Here is a 12,101-nt window from a genome sequence, read left to right on the forward strand (position 1 = left end):
TTTTATTTTAGGCCTTCGATGCCTGTCTGCGGTCCATTCTTTCAACTACTACTACACTGACCAGGTCACTGCTGCCCGTGTACCCCTGGAACCAATTTAAAATTGCCTACAGCCATGTGTTATTATTTTAGGCCTTCGATGCCTGTCTGCGGTCACTCCTTCCACTAGGCCTCCACTGACCACACCACTGCTGTCCGTGTACCCCTGGAACCAATTTAAAATTGCCTACAGCCATGTGTTATTATTTTAGGCCTTCGATGCCTGTCTGCGGTCCATTCTTTCAACTACTACTACACTGACCAGGGCACTGCTGGCCGTGTACCCCTGGAACCAACATCAGAAAATATAAAAATAAGTATTTTGCTTATAAAAAAGAAAATACTGGTGAGATATCAAATGCAGACATTTTAACATTAAAAACAAACACACAACTCTAATCTGGTACAGTACTAAAAATGGCCACCAGCTACAATTACTTTCTCCTGCAAGTAGTTAACTGAAAGTTTTTTTAAATTGAAAACACACATATGGCATCCACCGAGTGTTGTCCTGTCGCGTCTTCTTTATATTATTGCCGAGAAGATGCAAAATAATGAAAATAATAAAATCATTAATTACCAAAATAATAGAGAAAGTCAACACCACATTGCAAATAAACATTCATTCCAAATAAAGAAGCAGGGCGCGTCCGAGGGTGAGTATATACCTAATAAGAATATAATCACCCTCGGACGCGCAATGCTTATTTCCAACAGCCTTCCTTCCTAAGAATCAGCCCTTCCGTCGTGTAGAGAGACGTTGTGTTACACTCCAAGGTGTTCCCCAGGTTGCCTTTCCTGAGCTTCGATCTTCCGGCTCTCGTTTAGTAGTTCTTGGAAACTACTCTGCATTAGGCCTTCAAATTGGGTATGGGGTGTAGAGAGATGGTGTGTTCCACTCCAAGGTGTTCCCCAGGTTGCCTTTCCTGAGCTTCGATCTTCCGGCTCTCGTTTAGTAGTTGTTGGAAACTACGCTGCATTAGGCCTTCAAATTGGGTATGGGGTGTAGCGAGAGGGTGTGTTACACTCCAAGGTGTTCCCCAGGTTGCCTTTCCTGAGCTTCGATCTTCCGGCTCTCGTTTAGTAGTTCTTGGAAACTACACTGCATTAGGCCTTCAAATTGGGTATGGGGTGTAGAGAGAGGGTGTGTTACACTCCAAGGTGTTCCCCAGGTTGCCTTTCCTGAGCTTCGATATTCCGGCTCTCGTTTAGTAGTTGTCGGAAACTACGCTGCATTAGGCCTACAAATTGGGTATGGGGCGTAGAGAGAGGGTGTGTTACACTCCAAGGTGTTCCCCAGGTTGCCTTTCCTGAGCTTCGATATTCCGGCTCTCGTTTAGTAGTTGTCGGAAACTACGCTGCATTAGGCCTACAAATTGGGTATGGGGTGTAGAGAGAGGGTGTGTTACACTCCAAGGTGTTCCCCAGGTTGCCTTTCCTGAGCTTCGATCTTCATGCTCTCGTTTAGTAGTTGTCGGAAACTACGCTGCATTAGGCCTACAAATTGGGTATGGGGTGTAGAGAGAGGGTTTGTTACACTCCAAGGTGTTCCCCAGGTTGCCTTTCCTGAGCTTCGATCTTCCGGCTCTCGTTTAGTAGTTGTTGGAAACTACGCTGCATTAGGCCTTCAAATTGGGTATGGGGTGTAGCGAGAGGGTGTGTTACACTCCAAGGTGTTCCCCAGGTTGCCTTTCCTGAGCTTCGATCTTCCGGCTCTCGTTTAGTAGTTCTTGGAAACTACACTGCATTAGGCCTTCAAATTGGGTATGGGGTGTAGAGAGAGGGTGTGTTACACTCTAAGGTGTTCCCCAGGTTTCCTTGCCATTGCTTCGGTCTTCCGACTCTCGTTTAGTAGTTGTAGAAAAGTACACTGCATTAGGCCATACAAAATGGGTATGGGGTGGAGAGAGATGGTGTGTTACACTCCAAGGTGTTCCCCAGGTTGCCTTTCCTGAGCTTCTATCTTCAGGCTCTCATTAAATTGTGGTTAAATGGAACAACTGCATTTGGCGTACTAGTTGGTTTGGGGCCTACTATCGGTGTCTGCCACTCCTTGCTGTTCTCCTCCACTGAACAAAGCTGTGCCGCCTGTTTACTACGGTTGCCAATTTTGAACTGCATTTCGACTACTTACTGATTTGGCCCTACTCTCTGTGTCAGCCTCTCATTCCAGTTGTCCTCCACTGCAATGCCCCCTGGTTATTCCTGTGTTACCAATTTTGAACTGCATTTAGCCCACTTTCTTCTTTGGGCCTATATCTGTGTTTCCACTTCATCGTGCCCATTGCCCAGCCAGTGATAGATGAGTCTGCTGGTACATTGACCCATAACGCAACATTCCCCGTGCACGCTACACAACAACATTGTGACCCTGCTGAAAGTCAGGTTGCTCTTCCCGCATACCATACCACCTTACACGGGGACAAAGAGGAAGGTGCAGATGAAAGTGCAGGTTCCTTCATCAGGTGGGGGGAGGAATACTAGTTGGCGACGTCACTGGCACAGGGCCTCTCATAGTACGCAAAAGTGTTGCTGCCGGTGGGAGGCGCCCCCGCCGTGCAAACACACCGCTGTACTTTGAGGGGCCCTGTGCCAGTGCCAATGCCAACGAGTGGGCCCCCCCTGCTTGCTCAGGTTCACAGCACTTGCAAAGTTGAAATACTTACCTCTCCCTGCTCCACTGCCGTGACGTGGTCCAGATTTCCTGGGCCCACTAATTACTTGAACCAGCCCTACCCCCCACAACTTTAGCCAAATGACCCCCAATTTCAAATGCCTTCCAATTATTATAAGGTAAATTACGCTTGACAAGCTTCATTAAGAAGAATGGATGGTTTTGACATTAAAATGGCCACTCTAGGTGTTTTCCTGGCCCCCACTCACTGCCGACTATGCTGCCCCATTGACTTGCATTGGGTTTCGTGTTTCGGTCGATCCCGACTTTACGTCATAATCGGCCGATTTCACTCGACCCGACTTTGGACATAGTCGGGTTTCGCAAAACCCGGCTCGACTCTAAAAAGGTCAAGGTCGCTCAACTCTACTTTCAATAATAACATTTAAAATGAAAAAATCATAATGATAAAATAATTGTGGGTGAAGAAGGAGGGAAGGGAGGAGTGTGTGTGTGGGGGGGTGAATTAGGACATCTGTCTACACGTTTCATGACTAAGAGCCCTGAGCTCGAAACACGTAGACAGGTGTCTTTATCCCCCCACTCCTCACTTCCCTCCTTCCCACACAATTGTTTTATTATTATGATTTTTTCAGCTGGAATCCTCTTTTTTCTCTTTGACTTTGCTGCCCAGCTGCCGAGCTGGAGTCCGTTCACGGCACCCTATTATGGAGGCTATATTCACACACACATGGTGAGCTGAAAATATCTCTTCTCCTTTTCCCATTTTTTTACTACTATTTCCCCTGAGACAGACCTCAGAAGCTGCATCTCAGACAGGAGTTTTTCATGCTTTTCTGTGGTCCTAGAGTGACACACCATAAGACCGCCTTCACACCTTCGCGTTTCCAGTATGTGTGGTATTCTTTTTTTTTTCACGGATACCACACGTACCCATTATAATCTACTTTTCCTATGCACATATACATGTTTTTACACAGACTGTGTGTAAGTTCAAAACACACAGATACATGTCCATTTTATTCTGGCACCACTGATGACAAAGGCCATTACTGGGTTTGTAAAAAACATGTACAACACATTGATGGCACCAGTGTGCTATCCGTGTTCTGTCCACATTTAATATTGCAAAGTATAGGAGAAGCTTTGTAATTTCTTTCTTTCTTTATCCATACTGGAAAATCTCTGATGACACACTGATACTAAAAACGGACACACGGACCGTATACTTATGACACACTGAAGACACAATAATGGCAAACAGTGATTACACCGGTACTGGATTTTCACATACATGTTTTAATACGAATGTATGAGGAAGGCCAATAGTGAGTACTTACTGACTCCTAAGGCCACAGTACCAACCAAAGGACACTGGTGTCCCACAGACACAATCTCCGTCTGTACCAGAACTGGCAAGAATGTATCTACTTTTATACTATGAATACATGCAATCATGTCTTAGTTCATATTTTCATACTTCATTTGTCAGTGATGGTGACACTTACTGTATAATGCTATCCTTTCTTAAGCCTAAACATATTGATTATGCCTTTTTTACTAATGGACAGAGTTATCTATCTATGCTATCTATTTTAGTTTGTAGTTTTCATATAACATATTGACATATTTCTATCCATAGAGATGAAGCTTCTGTTACCACTGACATTCTCGCTCGCTATTAATATTCTTTGTGCAATGAAGTCAAAGCCCAACTTTGTTCTGATAATGGTTGACGACCTTGGAATTGGAGACGTGGGATGTTACGGGAACAAAACACTCAGGTTTGATGATGTTTCTTTTCATCTATGTCACCTTTTGTAAAGCATGCTCAAAAACATTATAACGTTTATATTAACATAATAATATAGATGTTTTCTGACTTATCAATTATACATTTGTAAAATATGGTTGCTTTCTTTGGTAAAGTAAATGGCTTTATGCCAATCATTAAGTGGTTGAATGATGAAGAGAGGGTCTATATATTTCCGGAAAGAGATTATGTAAAGTATACTTTCAATTTTTTTCAGAACACCAAACATTGACAGAATAGCTGCGGAAGGAGCCAAGCTTACACAACACATAGCAGCATCTCCTTTATGTACACCTAGCCGAGCGGCATTCCTAACTGGCAGATATCCTGTGAGATCAGGTATACAATGTTATTTACTCTATATTCTTGAAAATAATCTTAGGAAAATGTATCCCTTCATTATTATTGTCAACTCAGCAAAAGGCAGCCTGCCATTTAAAGGGAGTCTCTCACCCCCAAGATACTTTCTAAATAGGCTATGCACTAAGGTAGGGCAATTATCTCCTATAAAAATCATGCTAGCATTGTAGCAGTTAGTGGAACTGTGTTTGAGAAGATATTTTTTAAGTTTTATGTAAATTACGGTGCACCCCTGGCGTGGCCAAGAGTTTGGTAAAATGTAACATCTCCTTATCTGATAATTAGGGGGCTTTCTCCACTTCTGACTGACAGTGCTTGCTTTCCAGATTGCGCAGTGTCTGAATGCTGCCGGCATGTGGGCGTATGCTCATTGACACTGCCGGTGCCTGGACATGCGCACACACAGTGTCACAGAGCATTCTACTCCTATCTTCTTTTTGCTGACACCACACAAAACACTGATACAGAGTAAGTGTAACGAGCAGATATTGAGAAGAGGGGAGGGCGGACAGCAAATACATGCATCTAATCAGTTTACTCCATCACTCAATTGGTGATTTGATTATCCCCAGTGTCGCCAATGATAAGGACAGAAGGGCGGGTTAGCCTTTCAGCTGAATGGGTAAGTCTTTCTATTGGAATATGGAGAGGCAATCATTGGAAAGTTCATTAGACAAGTCTACTGGAACTATTTAGACTCTTTTGCTGTATGTGATTGGCCAATAGATCTTAAAAGCAGTAATTTGCATAAAGCATAAGAGATCAAATTGCTCTTGATCATATGATCAGATGACCATGTGGTTGTTGCTGATTCATCTATAACACGGGTACACAACCTGCACCCCAAGTGCTAGATGCGGCTCTTGATACCTTTCTGTGCAGCCCTCAACTATATGTTTAAAAACATGCATAAGCGTCAGTATCTGTGGGCTGCTCATATGTATTTTCAATGTTAAACATTAGAGGAGTGTCAGGTAGCACCTTACGGATTGGTGACTATTAATGATTCCCTCTGTGACTGTGTCATAATGTAGGCAAAAAGTAAATAATTTAAAGAGGTGGCCCTGCATTAATGCTGCCATAATTATTGCACTTTATTGGAGAAGGGAAACTCAACTGTATCAGCAGCTCTCATAAGCTACAAAGGAGAATGTTGTATCCATGGTCTCTTCCTTTCTAGATAGTGCAAAAGAGAGAAGAGGACATCTATCCTCATGATAGGCAGGAGTCCTAAAAATGGAAGCAACACCTATTTTTGTTGTGATGTTGTTTTGTGGCCCATAGGGTTGGTTCAATATCACAATGTGCCTCTGAGACAAAAAATGTGTTGGGGCTTTGATCTATGGACTTTATTTGTTCAGGTCCTTGTGATCTTATTTGGGTGTCTAAAGGGAACTTGATTGCTGATACATGCTGCTCAATCCACAGGCAGGCTGTACCAAACACTGGAGGCATAATTTCAGCCATATATACTTAGCGTAGCTTAATAGCCGTATGGATGAAAAGTTGGACAGGCGGATTCACGATGTCTTCCACATGCGTAGTGACCTGGAGTGACGGGTCTCTTTGAGAAGCCACCAGGGACCTGTCTGTCCAACTAGTCTATCGTGTGCCTCGGTCCTTGGTGGCTATTTAATTAGGTTTTTCTTTGAAACCCTGCAGTGCTGCAGAGTTAAGCATATATGACTGAAGTCATGCAGCCAGCATCTGATGCATGCTGCCAATAGATCAGGTTTCCATTTAAGGGGTTGTCTGTTATGTGTTAATAGTTGCTTTCAAAATGTAAAATATACTCGCCTATTGAACCAGCTCCTTTATGCTGATGTTGCTCCCCCACTGGCCTTTTTGCTTTTTCTTCCTTTGGGCCAGGAGGGTCCAAAACTGTGTGCAGCCACTCAGCAGCTTCTGACTCCAAGCTGGGAAAAACATACAGTTTTTCTGTAGCCATCATGGGATGTACCACTGTTGGAAGATGAAGTAAGCATTCAGAAAGCTTTTAAAAGTGTTGAAATCACTATAAGGGTACATACACTTGTTTTATTATTGTTGTTAAGATTGTATTTGCACTTAGGGGAAAAGGTACTGTATGTGTGTATATACTCTATGCCACAAAACTGAGTACACCCCTCAAATTTTTGTAAATATATTATTGTATCTTTTAATGGGACAATACTGAAGATATGACACTTTGATACAATGTAAAATAGTCAGTGTTCAGCTTGCATTGCAGCATAAATATTGTGTTTCCCCTAAATAACTCAGCACATAGCCTTAAAACAAATGTGAGTTCACTTCTAAGTGAAAATGGCCAAATTGTGCCCAAAGTGCCATTATTTTGTGTGGCCACAATTATTTTCAAGCGGACACGCATATATCTTGGAGCCCCTGCATCCATTGGTCTTTTTTCAGGTAATATACCAGTTTATAGTCTGCCAATGTATGATGGTCTCTGTTTATTCCTACAGTGGGTACGGAAAGTATTCAGACCCCTTTAAATTTGTCACTCTTTGTTTCATTGCAGCCATTTGGTAAATTCAAAAATGTTCATTTTTTTTCTCATTAATGTACTCTTTGCACCCCATTTTGACAGAAAAAAACAGAATTGTATTAATTTTGGCAAATTTATTAAAAAAGAAAAGCTAAGTATTTAGACCCTTTGCTCAGTGTTGAGTACAAGCATCCTTTTGAGCTAGTACAGCCATGGGTCTTCTTGGGAATGATGCAACAAGTTTTTCACACCTGGGTTTGGGGATCCTCTGCCATTCTTCCTTGCAGATCCTCTCCAGTTCCTCTCCAGTTCTGTCAGGCTGGATGGCGAACATTGGTGGACAGCCATTTTCAGGTTTCACCAGACTTGGCCGCATTCATGTTTCCTTTAATGACAACCAGTCCCTGCAGCTGAAAAACATCCCCATAGCATGATGCTACCACCATGTTTCACTGTTGGGATTGTATTGGGCAGGTGAAGAGCAGTCCCTTTTTTCTCCACACATACCGCTTAGAATTATCACCAAAAAGGTCTATCTTTGTCTCATCAGACCCTAGAATCGTATTTCTCATAGTCTGGGAGTACTTTATGTGTTTTTAGTAAACTCTATGCTGGCTTTCATATGTCTTGCACAGAGGAGAGGCTTCCGTCGGGCCTCTATGCCATAAAGGCCCGACTGGCAGAGAGCTGCAGTAATAGTTGACTTTATAGAACTTTCTCCCATCTCTCTACTGCATCTCTGGAGCTCAGCCACAGTGATCTTGGGGTTCTCCTTTACCTCTCTCACCAAAGATCTCCCACGATTGCTCAGTTTGTCTCGACGGCCAGGTATAGGAAGACTTCTGGTGGTCCCAAACGTCTTCCATTTAAGGATTATGGAGGCCACTGTGCTCTCAGGAACCTCGAGTACTGCTAAAATTATGTTGTAACCTTGGCCAGATCTGTGCCTTGCCACAATTCTGTCTCAGAGCTCCTTGGCCAGTTAATTTGACCCCATGATTCTCATTTGGTCTAACATGCACTATGAGGTCTTATATAGTATGTGCCTTTCCAAATCAAATCCTATCAATTTAATTAAACACAGCTGGACTCCAATGAAGGACTAGAACCATCTCAAGGAAGATTACAAGGAAAAGGACAGCATGTGACTTAAATATGAGTGTCTGAGCAAAGGGTCTGAATACTTATGACCATGTGATATTTCAGTTTTTCTTTTTTATTAAACTTGTGAAAATATTCTACATTTTTGTTTTTTTCAGTCAAGATGGGGTTCAGAGAGTACATTAATGTGAAAAAGGAACTATTTTGAATTTACCAAATGGCTGCAAGAAAACAAAGAGTGAAAAATTTAAAGGGGTATGAATACTTTCCGTACCCACTGTATATGGCCTCTTTGGTGCCATATTACTGTGCTATAGGTACAGAGTTATCATTTAATCTTTTGCTTATGTTTGTTTTCATGTTGCCTACGTTTATACAATGTTTTTGACACCATACCACTGGGTTAGTATCGCAGGGTTACCTAAAATTACATATATCAATAATGCATGCCACATTGTTAGTTACTTTGTGATAAAAAAAATGTAACAGCTCCTTTTCTGTGTGTCCCATTCATACTTCTTTCACATGTAAGTTTTTTTCATGTTTTCTCTGCCTGTACATCATGTTGCCTAATAAATATTTGCTAAATTTTATTATTTGGGAGTCTGTGATCATAGTTTATCCCCCCTCTTTTGAACATATGACTATGGCTATCTGTCCTTTTTCAGTCTTATGTACATTGTAGCATTATGGACGCATTATAATATTGATTGCCTTTACGCATTTTGTTGGATCATACTACTTTTTTCCATGAGCAATTGTTCCTAATAGAAAGCAGCAGATATGGGAGTAACATAGTAACATAGTAACATAGTTAGTAAGGCCGAAAAAAGACATTTGTCCATCCAGTTCAGCCTATATTCCATCATAATAAATCCCCAGATCTACGTCCTTCTACAGAACCTAATTGTATGATACAATATTGTTCTGCTCCAGGAAGACATCCAGGCCTCTCTTGAACCCCTCGACTGAGTTCGCCATCACCACCTCCTCAGGCAAGCAATTCCAGATTCTCACTGCCCTAACAGTAAAGAATCCTCTTCTATGTTGGTGGAAAAACCTTCTCTCCTCCAGACGCAAAGAATGCCCCCTTGTGCCCGTCACCTTCCTTGGTATAAACAGATCCTCAGCGAGATATTTGTATTGTCCCCTTATATACTTATACATGGTTATTAGGTCGCCCCTCAGTCGTCTTTTTTCTAGACTAAATAATCCTAATTTCGCTAAACTATCTGGGTATTGTAGTTCTCCCATCCCCTTTATTAATTTTGTTGCCCTCCTTTGTACTCTCTCTAGTTCCATTATATCCTTCCTGAGCACCGGTGCCCAAAACTGGACACAGTACTCCATGTGCGGTCTAACTAGGGATTTGTACAGAGGCAGTATAATGCTCTCATCATGTGTATTCAGACCTCTTTTAATGCACCCCATGATCCTGTTTGCCTTGGCAGCTGCTGCCTGGCACTGGCTGCTCCAGGTAAGTTTATCATTAACTACGATCCCCAAGTCCTTCTCCCTGTCAGATTTACCCAGTGGTTTCCCATTCAGTGTGTAATGGTGACATTGATTCCTTCTTCCCATGTGTATAACCTTACATTTATCATTGTTAAACCTCATCTGCCACCTTTCAGCCCAAGTTTCCAACTTATCCAGATCCATCTGTAGCAGAATACTATCTTCTCTTGTATTAACTGCTTTACATAGTTTTGTATCATCTGCAAATATCGATATTTTACTGTGTAAACCTTCTACCAGATCATTAATGAATATGTTGAAGAGAACAGGTCCCAATACCGACCCCTGCGGTACCCCACTGGTCGCAGCGACCCAGTTAGAGACTATACCATTTATAACCACCCTCTGCTTTCTATCACTAAGCCAGTTACTAACCCATTTACACACATTTTCCCCCAGACCAAGCATTCTCATTTTGTGTACCAACCTCTTGTGCGGCACGGTATCAAACGCTTTGGAAAAATCGAGATATACCACGTCCAATGACTCACCGTGGTCCAGCCTATAGCTTACCTCTTCATAAAAACTGATTAGATTGGTTTGACAGGAGCGATTTCTCATAAACCCATGCTGATATGGAGTTAAACAGTTATTCTCATTGAGATAATCCAGAATAACATCCCTCAGAAACCCTTCAAATATTTTACCAACAATAGAGGTTAGACTTACTGGCCTATAATTTCCAGGTTCACTTTTAGAGCCCTTTTTGAATATTGGCACCACATTTGCTATGCGCCAATCCTGCGGAACAGACCCTGTCGCTATAGAGTCCCTAAAAATAAGAAATAATGGTTTATCTATTACATTACTTAGTTCTCTTAGTACTCGTGGGTGTATGCCATCCGGACCCGGAGATTTATCTATTTTAATCTTATTTAGCCGGTTTCGCACCTCTTCTTGGGTTAGATTGGTGACCCTTAATATAGGGTTTTCATTGTTTCATTGTAGGCAATCCCAGTCTTGGCCATCCCTCTCCCTGACCTTCTTAGACAAGGACTTCAAGGTTTGGTTGAACCTCTCCACCAGGCAGTCCTTTTACGGATGGTACACAGACGTCCTGAGTTGCGTAATCTGGAGAGTCTTACAAAACTCCCTCATCCCTTTGAACATGGAAAAAGTTCCTTTGTCAGGACTAGCTCTTGGGTTATAATTCTGGCGGTGGAGTTTCTTAGTGGTACTGCCTCCAGGTACCGTGTTGCATAGTCCATGATCACCAGGATTTGTTTTGCCCACTGGCAGACTAAACTAGTTTTTTGACAAGGTCCGTAGCAATTCGGTCAAATGGGACCTGTGAAACTGCGTAATTGCACTAGGGGACTACATAAGTGAGAGCCTGGAGCAGTTAGCTGACTGGTGGGAATAGACTAACTCTCTGTGACATCTAGGCCCCCTCAGTTTAGTAACTAGATATAGCACGTCCTCATTTATCACAAAGTATGGAAACCTGGTGCCGGCTCTTGAACAACCCCATTTATTATAGAAACATGATCAAATGCCCTTTTTAACGTTAGGTCCTTCTTTTGAGCAGTTCCTAAATTCCCTCTAGAAACCAACTCAGGAATGATAGCCTCTCAGCCTTGTTGCCAGCAAGGATACATGGTCCAACCAGCCTTTATGAGAGTAACTTCGCATCCCTGCCTTTCACCAATAGCCCCAAAATAACCTAAAGTCCAGCCCTATTATAACAGGTTAATAACTACTCCGACCTCATGGGACTCAGTGCCACAGTTTATTTCTATAGTCATTCTGGCAACAGGGTAGTCGTTGGCATCCCCGTGAATACAGGGGACACCAACAAGCTTCCCAGGTATTATCTGGTAGGGGAATGTGGCCCTGGCCATGGTCAACGGACTCCCCAAGTTTAAGATTCCAGGCAGCAGAACTCCCTTTATGGTCACGGGACATGCCTGCAGCCCATCACTGAGATGATAGTCCACATTGCAGGCCAGATAGGCATAATAAGAACAGTTCTCCCTATGCTGCAGTCCATTTGTTCGGGAGACATTGGACAATGGAGAGCTATGTGCCCAGGACTGTGACACCTTCAGCAAATTATGTCCTTGCCAGTGGCCTTCGGCAGCCCCTTGGGACCTTGGACTCACCCCAGTCGTGGCTTTATAACCCTTTTTTTGAGAGTCAGGCTCATTTTGG

At 42.7% G+C, this 12,101-nt stretch overlaps 1 protein-coding gene across 3 annotated transcripts in view; it reads left to right on the plus strand.

The window, feature by feature from the left end:
• The window catches only part of STS (steroid sulfatase), a 514,463-nt gene that overhangs the window by 83,648 nt on the left and 418,714 nt on the right, over positions 1-12,101 (plus strand). For 2 of the 3 annotated variants that reach the window (XM_069761574.1, XM_069761575.1), the window contains exons 2-3: positions 4,316-4,457; positions 4,704-4,825. In XM_069761574.1, the coding sequence (XP_069617675.1) occupies positions 4,318-4,457; positions 4,704-4,825 (262 nt within the window). In that variant the 5' untranslated portion in view covers positions 4,316-4,317. Of the gene's footprint in view, positions 1-4,315; positions 4,458-4,703; positions 4,826-12,101 lie in introns of those variants that run through there. The other variant, XM_069761576.1, reaches the window with a different exon arrangement.

This window comes from Ranitomeya imitator, chromosome 3 (assembly GCF_032444005.1).
Source record: "Ranitomeya imitator isolate aRanImi1 chromosome 3, aRanImi1.pri, whole genome shotgun sequence".
In the NCBI taxonomy this organism is placed as follows: domain Eukaryota; kingdom Metazoa; phylum Chordata; class Amphibia; order Anura; family Dendrobatidae; genus Ranitomeya; species Ranitomeya imitator.